Genomic DNA, 17,894 nt, shown 5'->3' with positions numbered 1-17,894 from the left:
GTTTATTTTCTGATTGTCAAGCTTTAAACAATGCGTAAGGACGCACATCGTGACATTTCAAATTAATCCAACTTTTTTTAAACAAATTTTTAACGTGATCCTCAAAAGAGAGTAAAAGTTATATATGTAGCATTTTTTTTATCATTTTTGTATAATTAAAATGTTCATGTAATGATGTGCGGCGCCCCACAATTTATCTCATAAGTATTATTTGTGTTGACTGTTTACCGTATCCGTTTACACGCTATTAAATATCTTCCAATACATTTACCACTCTAAAATATATACCAGTAGAAGTAAATGATAAACAAGCATGCAACAAAAAGTTAGTCAAGTAAATAAGGCCGCTGTGACTAATCAACTTTCTTACCAACATATCCGGGAATTCTCTTAACAACTTCTGTTTAATGGGCTCCGTTAGGGTTTGTCCCACCAGATTACCTATAATAAAGAATGAGTTGTAAACTTAGCATTCAAAATCAAATAATATTTTGTAAAATATTTTGAAAAATATTAATCCTAAGTCGTTCTGCCCGAGGCCAATCTCGCATTTGCTCGTAAATGTTCGGATATCGTCGCGGGAAATTCACACGTAATAACTGTTACACAATAAATAAACACGAGCATTTTTTATCTCGTTAAATCTATGTTACCATACCACATCGGGCGTTGAAATTTTGGCTATGGTTATTAGGAACACAGATTTGTATGGGTTAACTTTATTTTACGAAATATTTTACGAAATAATCGTTGACTTTGAGTATTTATGTGGCTTTAACTGAACAAAATAAAGTTTACGCAAGACAACGACACGTATTTATTATTTAACATAATTCGTTGATTGAGCGGACAATCTTAATGCGAAAAGGGTTTTGTACACCAATCTTTACATCCGAAACCCAATTAAACATGAGCCGCGTTATGCAATGTGGGTCTTATGCCATATGCGGCCAGCGTATCTCGAGACCAATGTGGGTCTTATGCCATATGAGGCCAGCGTATCTCGAGACCAATGTGGAACTTATGCCATATGCGACCAGCGTATCTCGAGATCAATGTGGGTCTTATGCCATATGCGGCCAGCGTATCTCGAGACCAATGTGGGTCTTATGCCATATGCGGCCAGCGTATCTCGAGACCAATGTGGAACTTATGCCATATGCGACCAGCGTATCTCGAGATCAATGTGGGTCTTATGCCATATGCGGCCAGCGTATCTCGAGACCAATGTGGGTCTTATGCCATATGAGGCCAGCGTATTTCGAGACCAATGTGGAACTTATGCCATACGTGACCAGCGTATCTCGAGATCAATGTGGGTCTTATGCCATATGCGGCCAGCGTATCTCGAGACCAATGTGGAACTTATGCCATATGTGAACAGCGTAGCTCCAGACCAATGTCGCGAAATCTGGTAAGAAAAGCCCTTGTAGACTTCAGTGTATCTTCCTATTGGACAGGATAGCCCCTGAAGTATATGTTGGTGTGTATTTATGAACTTATGAACGTTTAAGACAATGTCCCGTTTTCGCTATGAAGCTGGTACATAATGATCTCTGGCCTTACCCCCTCTGAGCGACGACAGGTCGTACTTGTGTCTCTCCGTCGACTGAACTGCGTTCACGAACTCGAAGGGCGTCCCCGAGTACCACGTGATCCTGCCGATGGAAAAAGTATATTTGGGACGTGCTCAGTGAAATGGGGGCTTAATGCATGAGCGTGAAGTGTCGTCCATGATAAGCCGATTCAATCCTCAGGCTAACGAGGGACGACACTTTCAACCTAAACTGCATTGTTACTAAGGAGAAACCTTCTTTAAACGAAAAATATCATAAAGCGGAAAGTGTCGTCCCTGATAAGCCTGTTTGGAAATAAACCCCCTTTTCGCAGAGCACGGATATATTATGCATATGCATTACGTCCGTCTTTTACATGCCTTTAAATTCGAAACTAATTTAATAAATTATTTTCGATTACTAATGCTGGATAAAAACAAAACGCCGCTTGTTTTCTACCACAAAGAGGAAAACTGAGTGAGGGTTATTATAGAAATATTGTACGTGGAGCCTTATATTTTGGATATGTTTTAAAGATTCCTGAAAACATACACGTGCTTTATCGCGGTCTTTCAAAATCGTTACACATAACGATAGTTGGATTTAGTAGGAAGTAAGTGTGAGTCGTCCATTAAGGAACCTTTTCATAGATTTTGGCATGTTTTGGCGTCTGTCATTAAATGTTTTAAATTGATAAATGTAACCAGCGGTACATCGGAACGAATGAGCTCCAGCATAAAACAAAAATAAAAAATAATGAAAGAAAAAATGTAATCCCTCCTTTGGCTCGAACCACTGACCCCTGGAGTAAAATTTTTACACTTTAACAACTCGGCCATTATTGCTAACATAGTTTATGTAGTATTTTATACTGGATATAAGCAATGCGTATGCTTTTTTCTTTTTTCAAATTATCAGTACCTGAAAAGATCCCTTTAAAAAAACGAGTATGCGTTTCGCCATTTTTTAGATGATGCATCCCAATGACTTAGTTGTTTACAGACCAATGACAAGGATAGTACGAACATATTTCCGGTTATAACATGATTTAAATAAATATTTGTGGCGGTACAATTCTAAAATAGCCTGTTTACATTTTGTTCTGGTGGGAACACATCCGATACTTTTTTTTCTGTATTGTTAACATGTATTTGCAGTATCTATTGGCTGAATCAAACATATATTAATAATAAAGGATTATTCTAATTATTTTAATCACAATGTCCAGAAGTCTTAAAACCGTTAACGAACACATAATATTGTGAACATCAAATATAAATTACCATTACAATTTCTATAGCTATAATGTGATCAGGGTGCAGGATGACGTTACTTTGTGGGGTTCACAATTACACGTTAATGGATGTTAACACGCCGGTAAGTGGAGCTTTTTTTCTAATAACTTTTTAAAACAATTTTCGTAAGAATTTCAACAAGTGCAGAAAGGACAGTTTTCAATGCTGCTTTTGGCAATGTGAAAAGAATCAGAATAACTTTCTTTAATAAGCCACACTTTCTTTAAATGTGTAAAACATTCATGTTCATGGTTATGATGCGCGCGACGTGAAATTTTGGCACGTAATGTTTTGTAAATGTATTTCAACAACTTGAGATATTCGCAAAAATAAAGTTCTTAACTGTGTGTTTTTATTCTGTTCAGTCTGTAAACCCCTGTGAACCCCGTGATTCTGCACCCTGTCTCTGGTCATACCCATTGTCTTGTATAAATTGCATGAACACTTCCACATAATCGGGTTTGAACGTCATTTCCGGTGGCGCAAGAACGCCTACATCACCATTGAGAACGAGACCAACCAATGAGATGCAGACGCTATCGTCGATGACTGGTGACGTCAGTCCAATAACGTCCTGCAAGAAACTGACAGTTGGAGATGTTGGGGGAAAGAAACTGGCGACAACAACGATAATGTGTTCTGTCGTTGTAAGTGATTTCCTTTCATTATATGCAGATGAATAAAGATCGCAACTTCTGCAAAAAATGTCAAATTATTGGTACCAAGCTCGGTCTTTGTTGGGAGTACTTTTGAAATCAACTTCAGGGCTGATTTGAATGGATGCAATCATCACTCGTGTATTGTCAAATAAAACCCCGTCGTATAAACTTAATTTTAGCATTGCCATGATTGCCGGGATAAAAGCTTTCGCGCGAAGTAAAATCAGTTTTTAACTTCGTTAAATGGTGATGTTGAGCGTATTTTTAAGCATTTTTGTTTTCATTATTTGAAACAAAAAACAAATAAAAAGTCATAAAATAATACGATGAATAAAATAGTAGTTAGGTGCCGAATACAAATAATTTATATTATCGTTACTATGTACCAGGTGTTGCAAGAGATGACCAGTACATGGCCTGCACCTACCGGTTCGGTGTACGGGTGGATGCGCTGATGAGCGAACATCGCCGTGTTGACCAGGAACTGATGCGTGGTACATGAAACCTTGTGTTCGGTAGATGTCGTGCCCTGGAAATACAATTCACTTAATATTTTACTTGCATTTTTTGAGAATACATTGAGCATTTTGTCATGTTTATTGATACTGTAATATACATACGTCGCAAAAAGTTGAAGTAATATCAAACATGAATGGAAATTGTAGGCCATTCTTTAATCGTGCACATTTGAATGTATAGCTACCGACAGTAGGGTATTAAAGCTTTTATCACAACCCACTGTGTCAAACGAAGATCGAAGTCGGCACACAATATTTTTGAATCGCTACAATGCTAGCCTACTGTCAACCTCCGCGCAGTGATTTGACGGGAACCAGCATAGCTGGATCAAAAAGTCATAAATTAATACGATGAATAAAATAGTAGTTAGGTGCCGAATACAAATAATTTATATTATCGTTACTATGTACCAGGTATTGCAAGAGATGACCAGTACATGGCCTGCACCTACCGGTTCGGTGTACGGGTGGATGCGTAGGTATGTGAGAGGTATTGTATGTGAGAGCAAGGAACGACAACTCTGCATGGAGAATTGCCTACTGTAATAATCGCTCAACCGCCACTTACACTGGATACGAACAGCACGGCATCGTCGTCAATGGAGACACTGTTCACAGTCTCGAGCAGGACTTGCTCTGTAACACTCTTCCCTTCTCTTAAGAAATCGTCGTACGTGGAAAAGTCCCTATTTGGCAATAAAACACGAATGAGCAAATACAAAATATATAAATCATCTCAGTTTCATAACACTAGAAAAGAAGAATGATTCCTCAATGTTCGAACTAATAACCGTACAATAATGATCCAGCTGATATACTGATATAAATTTGAGAAACTGTAATTAGATAATAAAAAAGCAAGATTTAACATGTGTTTAAAAAAAGAGCAGATTGATGGTTGCGTGTTGATAACATCGCATTATTCCAATATATATCATTGTCAACATATCGTGTTGCATAGCCTTTAGTATGTTACATATTTTTGGAATTTTAGTTACATAGCGTTTGTATTGAAGTGACTGTTTGTTTATCTATTGTCAATTGTATTTCACTGCAAAATGCAAAAAAAACTATGTTTGTGTCTGTTTTTTTTTTCGGCGTTTAATATAATTACCGTGCAACAATATATAACATACGGTAAGCACTTACGGGTCAGTCATTCCCGAATGAAGAGAAACAAGTTTGAATTCAGGATGCTTTCTGAAATAAAATGACAAAGTAACTGCCCTCAAAAAGCAAAACTTTGACTTTAAATCATTCGAAATATTGGATGGGTTAATCAACAACATCCACGAGTTTCGTAATGTGTTTCGATATTTTTACGAATATAAAGAACTATATTGCCAGTAGGCTAACAAAATAAAACGCATTCAAACAAATAGTTTTGCATACGAATTGTTTTTACTCACTTGTTGCGTTCTTTCAGCACGGACACGGTTCCTGGGAGAACCTTATCACCAACGCAGACGAGTTTGGGACCCAACTTGAAGAAAATTGGTCAAGCATTAATTGAGTGGCGTCAAATTAACCCATTTATGTCTAGCGTCTAGAAAAAAGGCCTTGGCAAACAGCGTAGACCCAGATGAGACGCCGCATGATGCGGTGTCTCATCAGGGTCTGCGCTGTTTGCTTAAAGGATTTTCTTTAAGAAGTATTCTAATAATAGGAATAAATATACTAGACATCCCTTATTTTGGAAATAAATTGAGCCAATTTGGAAGGATGGGAGAGTCCACTAGGCATAAATGGGTTAAAATGGGTCTTAATCCATATGCTGTCATCGAGGCCCCAGGCCACGCTGGCATCGGGGCTCCAGGTCAGGCTGGGCATTTGCGCAGTCTGGTCAGAAACTATTCTATCCGCTAATGAGGTCCGCTGATCAGACTGAACAAATATGCAGGCATGTATGCAGCTACCTCTACCGCATACCGCACAAGACCCATTTTCGCCAAACACGACCCAATTGTGATCAGCAGGGTTAGTTTTTATTTCAAATAAATACTTGATCTAGCTGTTGTGTGGAAGAACTTCATATTTCAAAAATATCATGTTGAGAGCTTAGCGATTAAGATATAGTTGTATTTATGCAATGTTTATCTTGCATATGTGCCAATTTAAAGATTGAAAATTGTGGTCACAAAATACAGAATTGTACGATTTTTTTTGCAGATGAAACAAGTTAATGGAGAGGTTTGCACTTTTATGTTAAAGAAACATCAAAATCAACAAATATTTCGGAAAACATTTCGTAAAATCAAGTTAACCATAACAAAAATCAGCGTTCCTTATAGCAATAGGCAAAATAGATTAAACGAGATACAAAATGCTCTTTTTTTGTGGCACAAAATATATCATTCTAATTTCCCGCAATGATATCTATTTATTAGACGTAGGTACACTAACACGTACAAGAGCATGTGATTAATATATTGTCTCACAAAAAGAACAGCATTTTGTTTCTTGTTAAATCTATGTTACCAGACCACCTCTAGCGTTGAAATTTTGGCTATTGCTTTACGGAACATTGACTTTTTATGTGCTGACTTTATTTTTCGAAATATTTTACGAAACATTCGTTGATTTTAAATGTTTATGGGCTTTAAAATACACTTTAACATAGACATAACAATAACAAACAAAAATCAAAATACTTTATTTGCTTTCTTCTGAATACTTAGATTTGATTGTTACTTTACAGTCACTGTTTCTGCAACAACATTTGCGAAATCCAACATACATTTTTACTAACTTAGACTAATAAATAAGTTGATCATACTAAACTATATGTTTAAAATAATCATGTGTTATGTTTGCAACTGTTTCATCACAACAATTGTTTTATTTGGTATCCAGTCAACTTACATTACATAAAATATTCGTGTCCTTTTCCGGGGGTGTTTCAATTAGGGTCTGAAAAATGAAAACCATACAGCGATCGAGTAAAGATAAGACATAAGAGGACATATTCGTTAGTACATGTAAAATGCTATAATGTTTACGTACCATAACATGCATACTGAGCATCGTATTGAAAAAGCGATGGAATTATATGGCAATTATACTATTGGTTAAAACAAAGATATGTGGTGAATAAGATGAATGCAATGCTTCAGCTAGTGTTCGCTCAATACGCGCGCAATCCCTCAACAATTTTAAGTGAAGGTGGAAAAAAAAACCTGTTGTAAAATACCATCATCAACCATAGTTTTCCAAATGTTTAAGTAAATGCTCACATAAAGGAATACAAGTCCAATCTGTAGGGTGGCGAAGTACCAGATAATGTACTCCTGGTCCTCCAACCCCGCATGGAACACGATGTCCCCTTTTCGTAGCCCCACTCCTAGGAGGGCACGTGACACGCGGGAGGCCTGTCCGAGGGTCAAAAGGAATACGCGCGATGACATAAAGGTTCTTGGAAATAGTAATGAAACAGATAATAGATATATCTATTGAAACAATAGATATAATTTCCATAAGAAAGGAATGTTATTTCCAACCTGGATCAAAACGGGAACTTGATGTATCTATATTGTATGATTACCCGGGGATGGATTCTAGAATTCCATTTTTTTTCTCTTTTCTAGAGACTAGTTGAAAGTAGGTCAGCAGGATTGATATAATCGTCAACAACAAAACAAGGACTGTCGTGTTGTAATGGTGACGGTGTCCGCCTAGCGACCGGGATGTCACGGATTCGATCCCTACTTCGGAACGTTCTTTAGATTTTCCCAAAGACATGGAGTACTGGTTCTAGGCCCAGGGAACGGACTCGAGCGCGTTTCGATGAGCCTGAGGCTTTCGATGCAATCGAGCAAAAATAAATAGATTTAAACTAAACTAGCTAACAATGAAACAAAACAACAAATTATCTGCATCAGTCAGGGCAACTTCCGCGCACAGACATGACTGGAACCAGCATAGCTAGATTAAATCGCGGCATTTATAACCAACCACGTGATGAAAACCGAGCCTTAATTTTCCCGTTATTTGTACTTTTTTAATTTAGGTAATTTATTTTTTATTATGAATCAAAATGTATACAATATTTTCAAAATATAAAAAAATATGATACTTTTCATAATTTAATACTCTGAAAACAATAACAATAAATCCTGCCAAACCCGGCGGGGTTTTCTTGTGATGGCAGAGATTGAATTTGAGAGCATGGAACGAAAACTCTGCGTTGATGTTCGAATAAAACGAGATATTTATTTTTCCACAAGTTCCTGATCGCTGTGTTACTCCATGAAAATATATGATGTGAACAATATGTATTCAGTTTGCATACATATTTAATTAATATGGTGAGCTAAATTTATTATTGTAAACAAACAAACATTACTGGAACGATTGCTGTTGCAATCATTTACTGGAACTAGTGGTGTTGTAATCCTTAGGGATGGCTTTGGAATACGTCCAGAAATGTTTAACTTTGAAAACAATTTTTTCAAATGCTCTTAACTCTTGTAGATGGTGGAAATTATCTACCACTTTAAGCTATAAACTAAAAACGTCGCCATATACTATTTGCCATTAATGCTGATATTTCTTAGGGCTAACGACACACGGACATAAGTAATAGAAACAAGTTCACCTTTACGTTAAGTTCACCGAGCGTGAGCTCCTGACCAACATGAGGTACCCGAAATACTACCCTGTCAGGCTGGTCACGTGCTCTCATGCGAATGACGTCACCGACTGTGTCAGCGGAGAGAGGCGTGGCACATACCCCGTGGAAATAACTTTTAACAAGCGGTCTTCCACTAGGCGTACAGTCTCTTAAATAAAAAACAACTAAAGCTGTTTTTCTATTAAAATCACCGAAATAGGGTATGCCGGCTAACATTTTGTTTACCTTCTTTTGCAACTCACTAGATCTACATGTTTTTCACTTTATTAAGGATATTTAATACCCTACATCTTCTAAATCTCTTCACAAAAGTTAAAGTTCTGGCCAAGCAAAAATAGGTAGGTTCACTTACCTAGAACGATCAATGCAATGCAATCAACGGGAGCTAAAAGCTTTGCTTATCTTAGAATAACCATTAAAACGCACGTTAAAATATCAAGCAAAAGTTTATTCTTCATTTATAAAAGCTTCATTTATCCCTTTCTAGAATTAAGAACTCGATAGTGTGTCTTAAGATCTAAGCAATATTCCCAAAGTAAAACTGTTAATAAACACCGTCTTGATTATTATACTTTTATTGTTAATCTCACTAATCCCTGTTTTTTATGAAATTGTCCTACTTCTTATCGTTAATCGTTAAAAAATGGTCATATACTTATGAGGGCTTTCTATGAAGTATTTTGTAAAGCATTTGAATATTCAAATACATGTACATCTTGTATTTAAAACTGTACAAAGTAAAATTCACGTGATAAGTTCCTATCCCAAAATGAGTCAGTTTGAGAGGCAAACATCAATATATATGATTACTCAATTATTTGCAACAACTAATTTTGCAACAAATTAAAACTTTTTACTCACAAAAGTAACGAGACTTATCCATGCAAATGTCATTCTTGTGATTTACATATTCTATGGAAACAAGGACAAAGAATGTAAACAATAAAAGAAAAATACAAAGTCATTTTCTATTATTTTAAGAAACTGTAAAGTAACAAAGAGCATTTATGCTTTCTGTTACTTATTTGTTAAATTATAAAAAATGTTTTAGCTTTCATAGTTATTTTCCTTTCGGCACCTTGTGTTTGACGCAAAATTACACTTTTCAGAAAAACACAACACTAATATAGTATCTCACATATTTTGGAAGGAAATCAAGTCATTTATTGTCATAGAAATAGCTGAATCTATTTACCTGGTGAAATCGCAAAGTGTTTTCCGTTCTGCCTTTGCCATATTGCTCAGTTATTATAAGGTATACCGATGTAAGTATGCTCGCACAAACCAACTTATAGAAAAGTTTGAATATACTGAAAGAAGCAGATATCATGAGCGAACTTTGTCACACCATTATAATCTCCACTATCGTAGGCTGATAACACATATTACATTAAGAAAGTTCGTATAGTGTGATAGCTCATATGATTACCTTTTATCTAAATATTATCAACACACCATGCTAGACAAAGTCATAAATAAACTTTAGTCGTGTTTTCTCATTTTTCTCTCTGGCCTCATTTTCATTATCAGATTTTTAACACGATTGCAAAATTCAAGTGAATTTTTAGTTTTGTGTATTAATATTGTGATCAAAGACGTTAAAGAAATTTATCCAAATACGCCGTTCTGACTAAAATTATTGTCGGCAAAAAAACGTGCATTAAGAACAAATAATTGCAACCACCGCGCAGAGATTTGACTGGAATCAGCATAGCTGGATCAAATACCTGCTTTCATAACCCACCATGTCACGGTGCCTATACCACGTTACTTTTTAGTTGTTCGCGTAGCGAACACTAATGTTGTTAGTGAAAATTTCAAGTCGGTTCGGCTTTTCTACGGAAAGCCTACTACCCGCCACACATGCCGTAACCGCGCGAGAAAGAGTTGTATAATTTATGCAAGAGATTTGAGTTCTCCAACCGTATTCATTCACAAATGGAAACATTACATGAATATCGTGTTAAATGTAATTGTTTCGAACGGAGCTTATATAGAAAAGAATCACTAAACGATGATTGCATTGTACCTGTCGCGGAGGAGATTGTTTATGAATTATTAAAATAGTCCACTTTCTGCTGCGTCTTCATGACGTAGTATTTTTGCTTAGCTCATTCATAATCTGAGGCTATTAATAGATGCGGCTGCCGATAAACAAGGGAGAGTCCAATTGCACGGGTGATAACAACGCAATAGTATAAGGTTACGCTTGTTTATATTCTCAATTAATAAAACGTTGAACATGAGTTCAACAATAACTTCAGGGATACGATAGACAACAAAAATGCTTCATAATCTCTAAAACCGAATATAACAAACAATTAAATATAACACGAATGATCTGTTTCGTAACCTCGTTCATGCTTCTACGGCGGGGATTTCTGGGAAACGTTTTTTGTTCTCAACAGATACAGGCGATCTTTTGTATTTACGGGTGCTAACAACGCAATAGTAGAATGTTAAGCTTGTTTATATTCACAGTTCTCAATTTATAAAAGTTTTACATGAGTTCACCAATTACTACAAGTATACTTTAGACAACCTCAAACGTGCTTTATAATCGATAAAACCGAAAACAACTAAATATAAAAATGTAGTCGGCGTAAACACTGACTTCAAAATAAAGTTGGCAATTTACTTTTCTAAATAAATAAATAAATAAATAAAATGAAAATAAAAGTTTAACAAGTGTGTGTTTTTTTTCACTTGTAAGTTGCATATTCACCGCATGAAATGTGTCTTATCTTTGTCAAACTACACATTAGTGTAAGAAGATAAAAAAAATATACTACGCGATTGCACATCATATGTGTCCTCACATGCTTAATTATGAGTATATTTCTTCACTATCGAAATATATGATATATCGTATGTTAATATTTGATTTAAACGCAGTTTTCTTTCGACACGCTGTTCGTTATAAAATCACTGAATATACTATGGTCTCATTATGTTTCTCCTGACCAGACTGAGAGATGCGCAGACTGAGTGGGTTATATATATGATGGGTTATATGGAATAAGACCCATTTTCGCATGAAGAGGGCCGTTAAAAATCTCATTGCGAATTGTAAATGGCACATTTTAGCACAATGCTTTTCGATACAAAATTGAATTCAAAATAGCAAACTTTTAAATAAGGGCAGCATATCCAGGCGTTCAGGAACGATGTTAAGACGTCCTGACCGAGTAAGACAAACATTGTGGTTGGATACTTAAACGATTTTCCTCTTATCGTAACACTATTCTATTAATGATTGTTTTGTCATCTTGAAAGCAAAACTGAAATTCTGCGAGATGGAATTTAACGCGTAATTGTACCTGGGCCGCAATTTGTGTCGTTTGAACATACAGAGAGTAGTCCGGAATTCCTTACACTGAACAGTGCTACAACCTTTGCCTGAGCACAGAAACAGTGATGTAGCCAAAGTTCAGAGGATTTATCTCGAATCAGCCTATGAAATATTCGTGCGTGTTTGCTGGCGTTATGTAAAAGTCAATAAGATGAAAAGCTGGCGAAAAAACAGCTTCGCCGAAAAGCGCATTAGTGCTCTAATATCTATGTTTAGGTCAGAGTAGTTGACACCGCGTGAACTGCTAGGGTAACAAGTAATGCATAAGCATCAATGTACGGGTCAACAGGGCTGTCTTGATGACTACCTAATTCGTGAGTAAAAAATATTGCTCGCAGAATTATTTTTTATTTATTTTCATCAATGATCTTATTGTATATTTTGAATTTGTATATGGTGTCAAAAATCAACAGTTGTGTACAGGGAATTTTCATCATGAAATTATATTCTTAGTGAGATAGGTATTCGATATTCCAACAATATTCATTTAATATGATGGTGATAGAAAATTGTCTTTATATTCAGTTCTCATTTCCATTTTCATCATACTTTCTATGCTTTTAGAACGTCCAAAAAGGGCCTTGTTTTTGTTATTGTGTCTAAGTTATATCTTTGAAATAAATAGGATGATAAAAAGTGCACACAAAGCTCGACCCGTGCGTTATGACACACTCTTTATAAATTTGAATGGCGTGTGTTAATTTTAAACTTGCGATAAATTTTGAAAAATGAATTGCGTCTTAAATTATGCAATAGCGAACAACTTCAGTGCCTTCAGCGCTTTGATTAAGATCTGTGTTAGGAGAATAAAGCGCGACCCAGTTAACATTTTTAAAGATGTCTTTTTAAATATTTCACCATTTTTAATGGGATAAAGTGGAAAGCCCGCTAATTCGTGAGAGTTTTCTTTAGGTATCATGATCTTTTTTTTTACAAGTAAGTATTTTTTCAGCAAAGTGCAACCGCGCGTTTGTAATATGAAGTCCCCACACTGATCCGACATTTTTCTAACCGTTCAAACTCGCGGTTGCACTTTACTGAAAAAAAAATACTTATTTGTTTAAAAAGATCATGATACTTTTAGAAAACTCTAACGAATGAGCGGGCTCTCCACATCCCATTTATCATGTATTGTAACCGTCGTGCAAGAGATTGATGTTATCGTTGTTATTTTTCCTTTCTTTTATGAAGGTAATATTTTTTTAGCCTAAACTTATACTCTATTTTCAAAATATAAAAGAAAATTATACTACTTTTCATAATATAATACTTAAAACAAAAACAAATAATATCCTACCAAATCTTGTGATTGCAGAGATCGTTTGTGAGAGTAAGGAACCACAACTCTGCGTTTAGATTGAAATAATGGAGGTTATGTTACACCACAGTTTCGTCTCCTGTAAATCCTTTATTTTCTGTATAAAATTAGTTGTTGGCTTGTCACGGTAGATATAAACTGGGTATACTGAATATATATATTAATATATATAATGCCACCTCCGCTGCTCCCGTCCCTCTTCCGGCGGTGTAGTAAAACCACTATCCACCTAAGGACAGTTACTATTCCGCTTTGCGATCCTTCCAAGTCCTGGTTGTCAGCGAAGTCGGCAGGAGGGGACGTCCGGGTGGAGGAATGACGGTACTCGCTTTATTAACAGAGCCGCCCGTAGAAGTTCCCATATCCGACCATCCTCAGACGATGTAGTGAAACCACTATCCACATACGCACGCTGGGTATGCGGATACTTTGATAACAGATGGCACTTCGATACCAGATAACAACAAAAGCCACGCGCGAGAGGAAAGTTTATCAGGTTTTTTTAAGTTATATCATAAAGATTAGTTTTTCAGACAAGGCTCATAGTCGAGTTTATAAATGGTGTATTCTTTTCTATTGCAAAGAAAAACATCACGGAAGAATGGTAGATATTTCCCCCAAATAATAGAAAATTCGGTCGGAAAACAGCATAAACTGGATGAACAGTAAACATTTCAACAAAAACTACTTAGAAATATTACAAAAAATTGTTTGATATTCCAGCAGTATTTAATGGAATATAAACGAAGATAGAGCTTGTTTTAATAGGTGGTATTCATGAAGTTGCGGATACTTTGATTCCCGATATAGGGCACTTCGGATAACAGAGACTTTCAACAAATTGGGCACTCTGATTACCGAGTTTTATCTTCTACCTGAAATGCATTTATGTATATTATGACTATTCTGACCAAACATTTTGAAGTACGAATCAATTTGAATAGTCAAGCCCGACACATTGCGAATCTTTGAATAAATTAATTACATACACCGAAAAATATAACCAATGGCGTTGTTCGTTTTCAAAAATCTTATTACTTTTAACTTATATAATTAATAGTATAAGTTCAAATTTTAAATAAGATTCAAATGCTTATTTCTGAAGTAATATATTTCAAGTGACGACCGAAAATAATTGTCTAAATAATAAACTAGTTTTTAAGTGGTAAATTGAGATAAAAAGGATCAACACGATTGTGTTCAATTGAACTTAAAGCAGGACTCTAGATAAGGGGAGCAAGGGGTCTTAAAGCGGCCAATACACCTCATAAAATCCTTTGTCATTGGATTGGTGCTCATTAGAATCGCATCATGAAGACGATACTAATGCGTAGCCACAACATTTAAAAGAGATTGGAACTCCCTTTATATTGAGCTCTACTTATAGGAAGAACTTCCCATTACACTTCCCTTTCCCTTTTATTATCACATTCCAAAGGGATAAGAACATCGTTTTTAATTTACGTCAGTACATACATTTGTATTAATTGCCTGCTTACTATAGCAGTATTTCACAGCGAATTCTGCATTTCTGATTCACTAAATAGAGTGTGTTATATCTGGTAAAAAGTGTCGAGTTATCTAGAATCGAAGTGTCATTGTCTTTGAGATGATCGGTAAAAGAAGTGTCCATGAACATTTGGCATCCGACTCTTAAAACATTTGAATTTCCTCAAATACGGTATTCAACTAAAATTTAACATGTTGTAACGTTAATGGGCATATTGATCTTTTATTTCGATTAGTTGGCACGTTCTTGATTTATTTCCAAGTATTCTTATGTTGGTGAAATACGTATTGATCATCGAATTCATGACGATAATCCATGAAATTTTATCTCTTTTTTTATAATCCACTGTTTTTTTTCACGGCTTTCTTGCTCCGCAATGCGAAGTACTATACCATTAATCGACCAAACAATGTTACGTGTCTGAAAACCAAATGAACAGAACATAAATGCAAAAAAAAGCTGAAGAACTCAACTCTCGCGCGTGGCTTTTGTTGTTATCTGGTATCGAAGTGACATCTGTTATCAAAGTATCCGCATACCCGGCGTGCATACGGACAATTTCAATTCCGCTTTGAGATTCTTCTGAGTCTTCAAGAAAATCTTCTCCGGGTGACTCTCGCCCCGGTCGCGACGTGCACGCTCAAGCTGCTGACCGAGACCTTTCAAACTAATGAATACTAGAACATTGATAGATTTTCTTTGATTTTTTTGACAATCGCCCTTTTTTCAACTTTGATCGCCAGCTGACAGATTCAATCGCCTTTTTCGAGTTTGTCAATCGTAAACACGTTAAATATAATATCCTGACTTTGAAATAAAGTTAGACAAAAATACGTTTTAAATAGTTAAATTTAACAAAAAGTTTAACATTATTGTTGTTGTTTTGTCACTTGTTTGTTGCATATTCATCGCATGAATGGCTTATTAATTGCACGTGTATTCGAACTACACGTAAATGTTCGTGAATAAAAATTAAACTACGGGAGATCACATCATTTGTGTCCTCACATTGCTTATTATGATTTTATTTTTTCACAATCGAAATATATGGTATTCAAATATTTGATTAACATGCAGTTTTCTTCCGACACATTCAAATCATACTTGACGAGTCGCATCATGCGAAAAAGGAACCTAAGGCGCCCCGGTATGCGCAGCTAAAGCCTTGTCTGCGCAGTTGCACAGTCAGGTCAGAAGCTTCGCTGTCCGCTATAAATCACGCAAGGTTTGATTGTCTTATAAGGAATCTCATGTCCTACTGCGAGATGCGCAGGCTTAGCCATAGCTACGCTCTCCGCATATGACATAAGACCCATTTACGCATGACGCGGGTCTATAAAACTATCTTTGTTATTTTTAAATAAAACATTTTAGCACAATACTTACGATTGATAATTGAAGTGAACTTGTGTTATTTAGAGCAAGCTGGCAAATTTCGATAGTCTTTCAAGAACGATTTCCATACCGACTGAAGAGTACGGCAAACATTTCTGGTTAGATGATTAAACGATTTCCGTCTTATCATGACCCTATATTATTTCGGTTGTTTTTGTATTCTCATATTTAAAGCAATATTGTGATATCGACGTTTATCGATAGTCCATCATGTCTTACCCGGACGATTTAGTACCGAGTCAAAAAAATGAAGTATAATTTAATCATATATCACACACAGTAATATCGCAAATGATCAAACCAAACAGTTGTGTTGATTTCTGTTGAGTTTTAGCGAAAATGGATAAATAATTTCCGATTGTCACGATTTTTTTTAGTGAACTGCGTTTTACTCATCATTATGAAACAATAATGAAATGAAATATGAATATAAAAATAATACATTTTTCTTTTAATTTTTTTTTTTGCTTAACACAATTAAATTAAGGATTAATTTATGACTTAGTAAAATAATATTGGATTTTTCCGTTTTTAATCCGTTGATCTGATAAACAATCGGTTGTTATTAAGGTTGGGAACTAAAAGCCTCATCTGCGCACGTGTATGTGTGTATTTCATAGTTCATTTAGAGACCCCCCACCCCGCTGTTCTACCAGAAATCATTAAGCGCTATTAACTAGGTTATCCTCAGATTTGGACTGTGCAAAAATACCGCTTGACTGAGTAGCACGTAAGGGACTATTTTAATAATTCATAAACTTACTCTTCCGCGACACGTATAGTTAAAAAGTTTTTTTTTTTAATTTGTCCATATACGATCCGTTCAAAATTATTCCATTTAACACGGTATTCATATTATGTTTCATGTTTTAAATGCTTGTGGTTCAATAACTGAAACCGCGCCGCGAAATCTTTCTCGGTGCGGATGAGGCAATTATCAGGTTGAGTGTATCTAACAAATCTGGCTTGCAAAACTTGCTATTAGCTTTAGTTGTTCGCAAGCGAAACAACTAAAAACCAAGAAACATTGAAATGTGCATTAGCGATTAAATTTACACTGGTGCGAGTGCCTGTACTGTAAATATATGTCGTTGAACAGCTACAACTAAGTATCAATTTTTTTAGCATATACTTGTATCCTTAAAAATAACCGACTTTAAATATATTTAACTTATACAACCTGATTTACTTAAAACATAAACCATGACGGTAAAATAAAATACTTCATAACCGATTAAGAGGGCCGGATGGGGGTTGGTAACGGTGATCGCCACCACCCATTCAAAAGGTGTCTCTTTTTTCACTTCCGTGAACTTCATTTTGTTACTAATGCTTTCTGCACCAAAGCGAAAAAACAGGCAACTATCAGAAGAATGTAAAATAGCAATAGAAGATCAAATATTACTTTACAAACATACTCATTTATGCGTTCATGATAATTGCACGGTACCATTACATGCTGGAGATCTGTTTTTGAAATATTGGAAATGGTTAAAAAGTAAACCTCCTTTAACCCAAATCATGCATCCGTGTCTTCGGGTAGGACTAAAATGGTAGTGCATACGATAAAATTTCTTGTCCATATCATTATGCGTTATATTTCATCATATTTCGCTATGCTCTCTTTAAAAGCGGCGCAACTGCGTCGTGGATGTCGCATT

General features: G+C 35.7%; 1 protein-coding gene across 1 annotated transcript in view; it reads right to left on the bottom strand.

The window, feature by feature from the left end:
- The window catches only part of LOC127855089 (medium-chain acyl-CoA ligase ACSF2, mitochondrial-like), a 30,417-nt gene extending 20,398 nt beyond the window's left edge, over positions 1–10,019 (bottom strand). Inside the window, exons 1-11 of the mRNA XM_052390446.1 lie at positions 9,854–10,019; positions 8,623–8,806; positions 7,262–7,396; positions 6,891–6,938; positions 5,438–5,511; positions 5,178–5,228; positions 4,597–4,714; positions 3,938–4,039; positions 3,268–3,425; positions 1,567–1,658; positions 371–441 (exon numbers count right to left, since the gene is read on the bottom strand). Of these exons, the coding sequence (XP_052246406.1) occupies positions 371–441; positions 1,567–1,658; positions 3,268–3,425; positions 3,938–4,039; positions 4,597–4,714; positions 5,178–5,228; positions 5,438–5,511; positions 6,891–6,938; positions 7,262–7,396; positions 8,623–8,806; positions 9,854–9,894 (1,074 nt within the window). The 5' untranslated portion in view covers positions 9,895–10,019. The remainder of the gene's footprint in view (positions 1–370; positions 442–1,566; positions 1,659–3,267; positions 3,426–3,937; positions 4,040–4,596; positions 4,715–5,177; positions 5,229–5,437; positions 5,512–6,890; positions 6,939–7,261; positions 7,397–8,622; positions 8,807–9,853) is intronic.
- Positions 10,020–17,894: the final 7,875 nt, after the last annotated feature.

The sequence above is a fragment of the Dreissena polymorpha genome, chromosome 1 (assembly GCF_020536995.1).
Source record: "Dreissena polymorpha isolate Duluth1 chromosome 1, UMN_Dpol_1.0, whole genome shotgun sequence".
NCBI lineage: Eukaryota > Metazoa > Mollusca > Bivalvia > Myida > Dreissenidae > Dreissena > Dreissena polymorpha.
The sequence above is the reverse complement of the archived record's forward strand: the minus strand, read 5'-3'. Positions and strand labels throughout refer to the sequence as shown.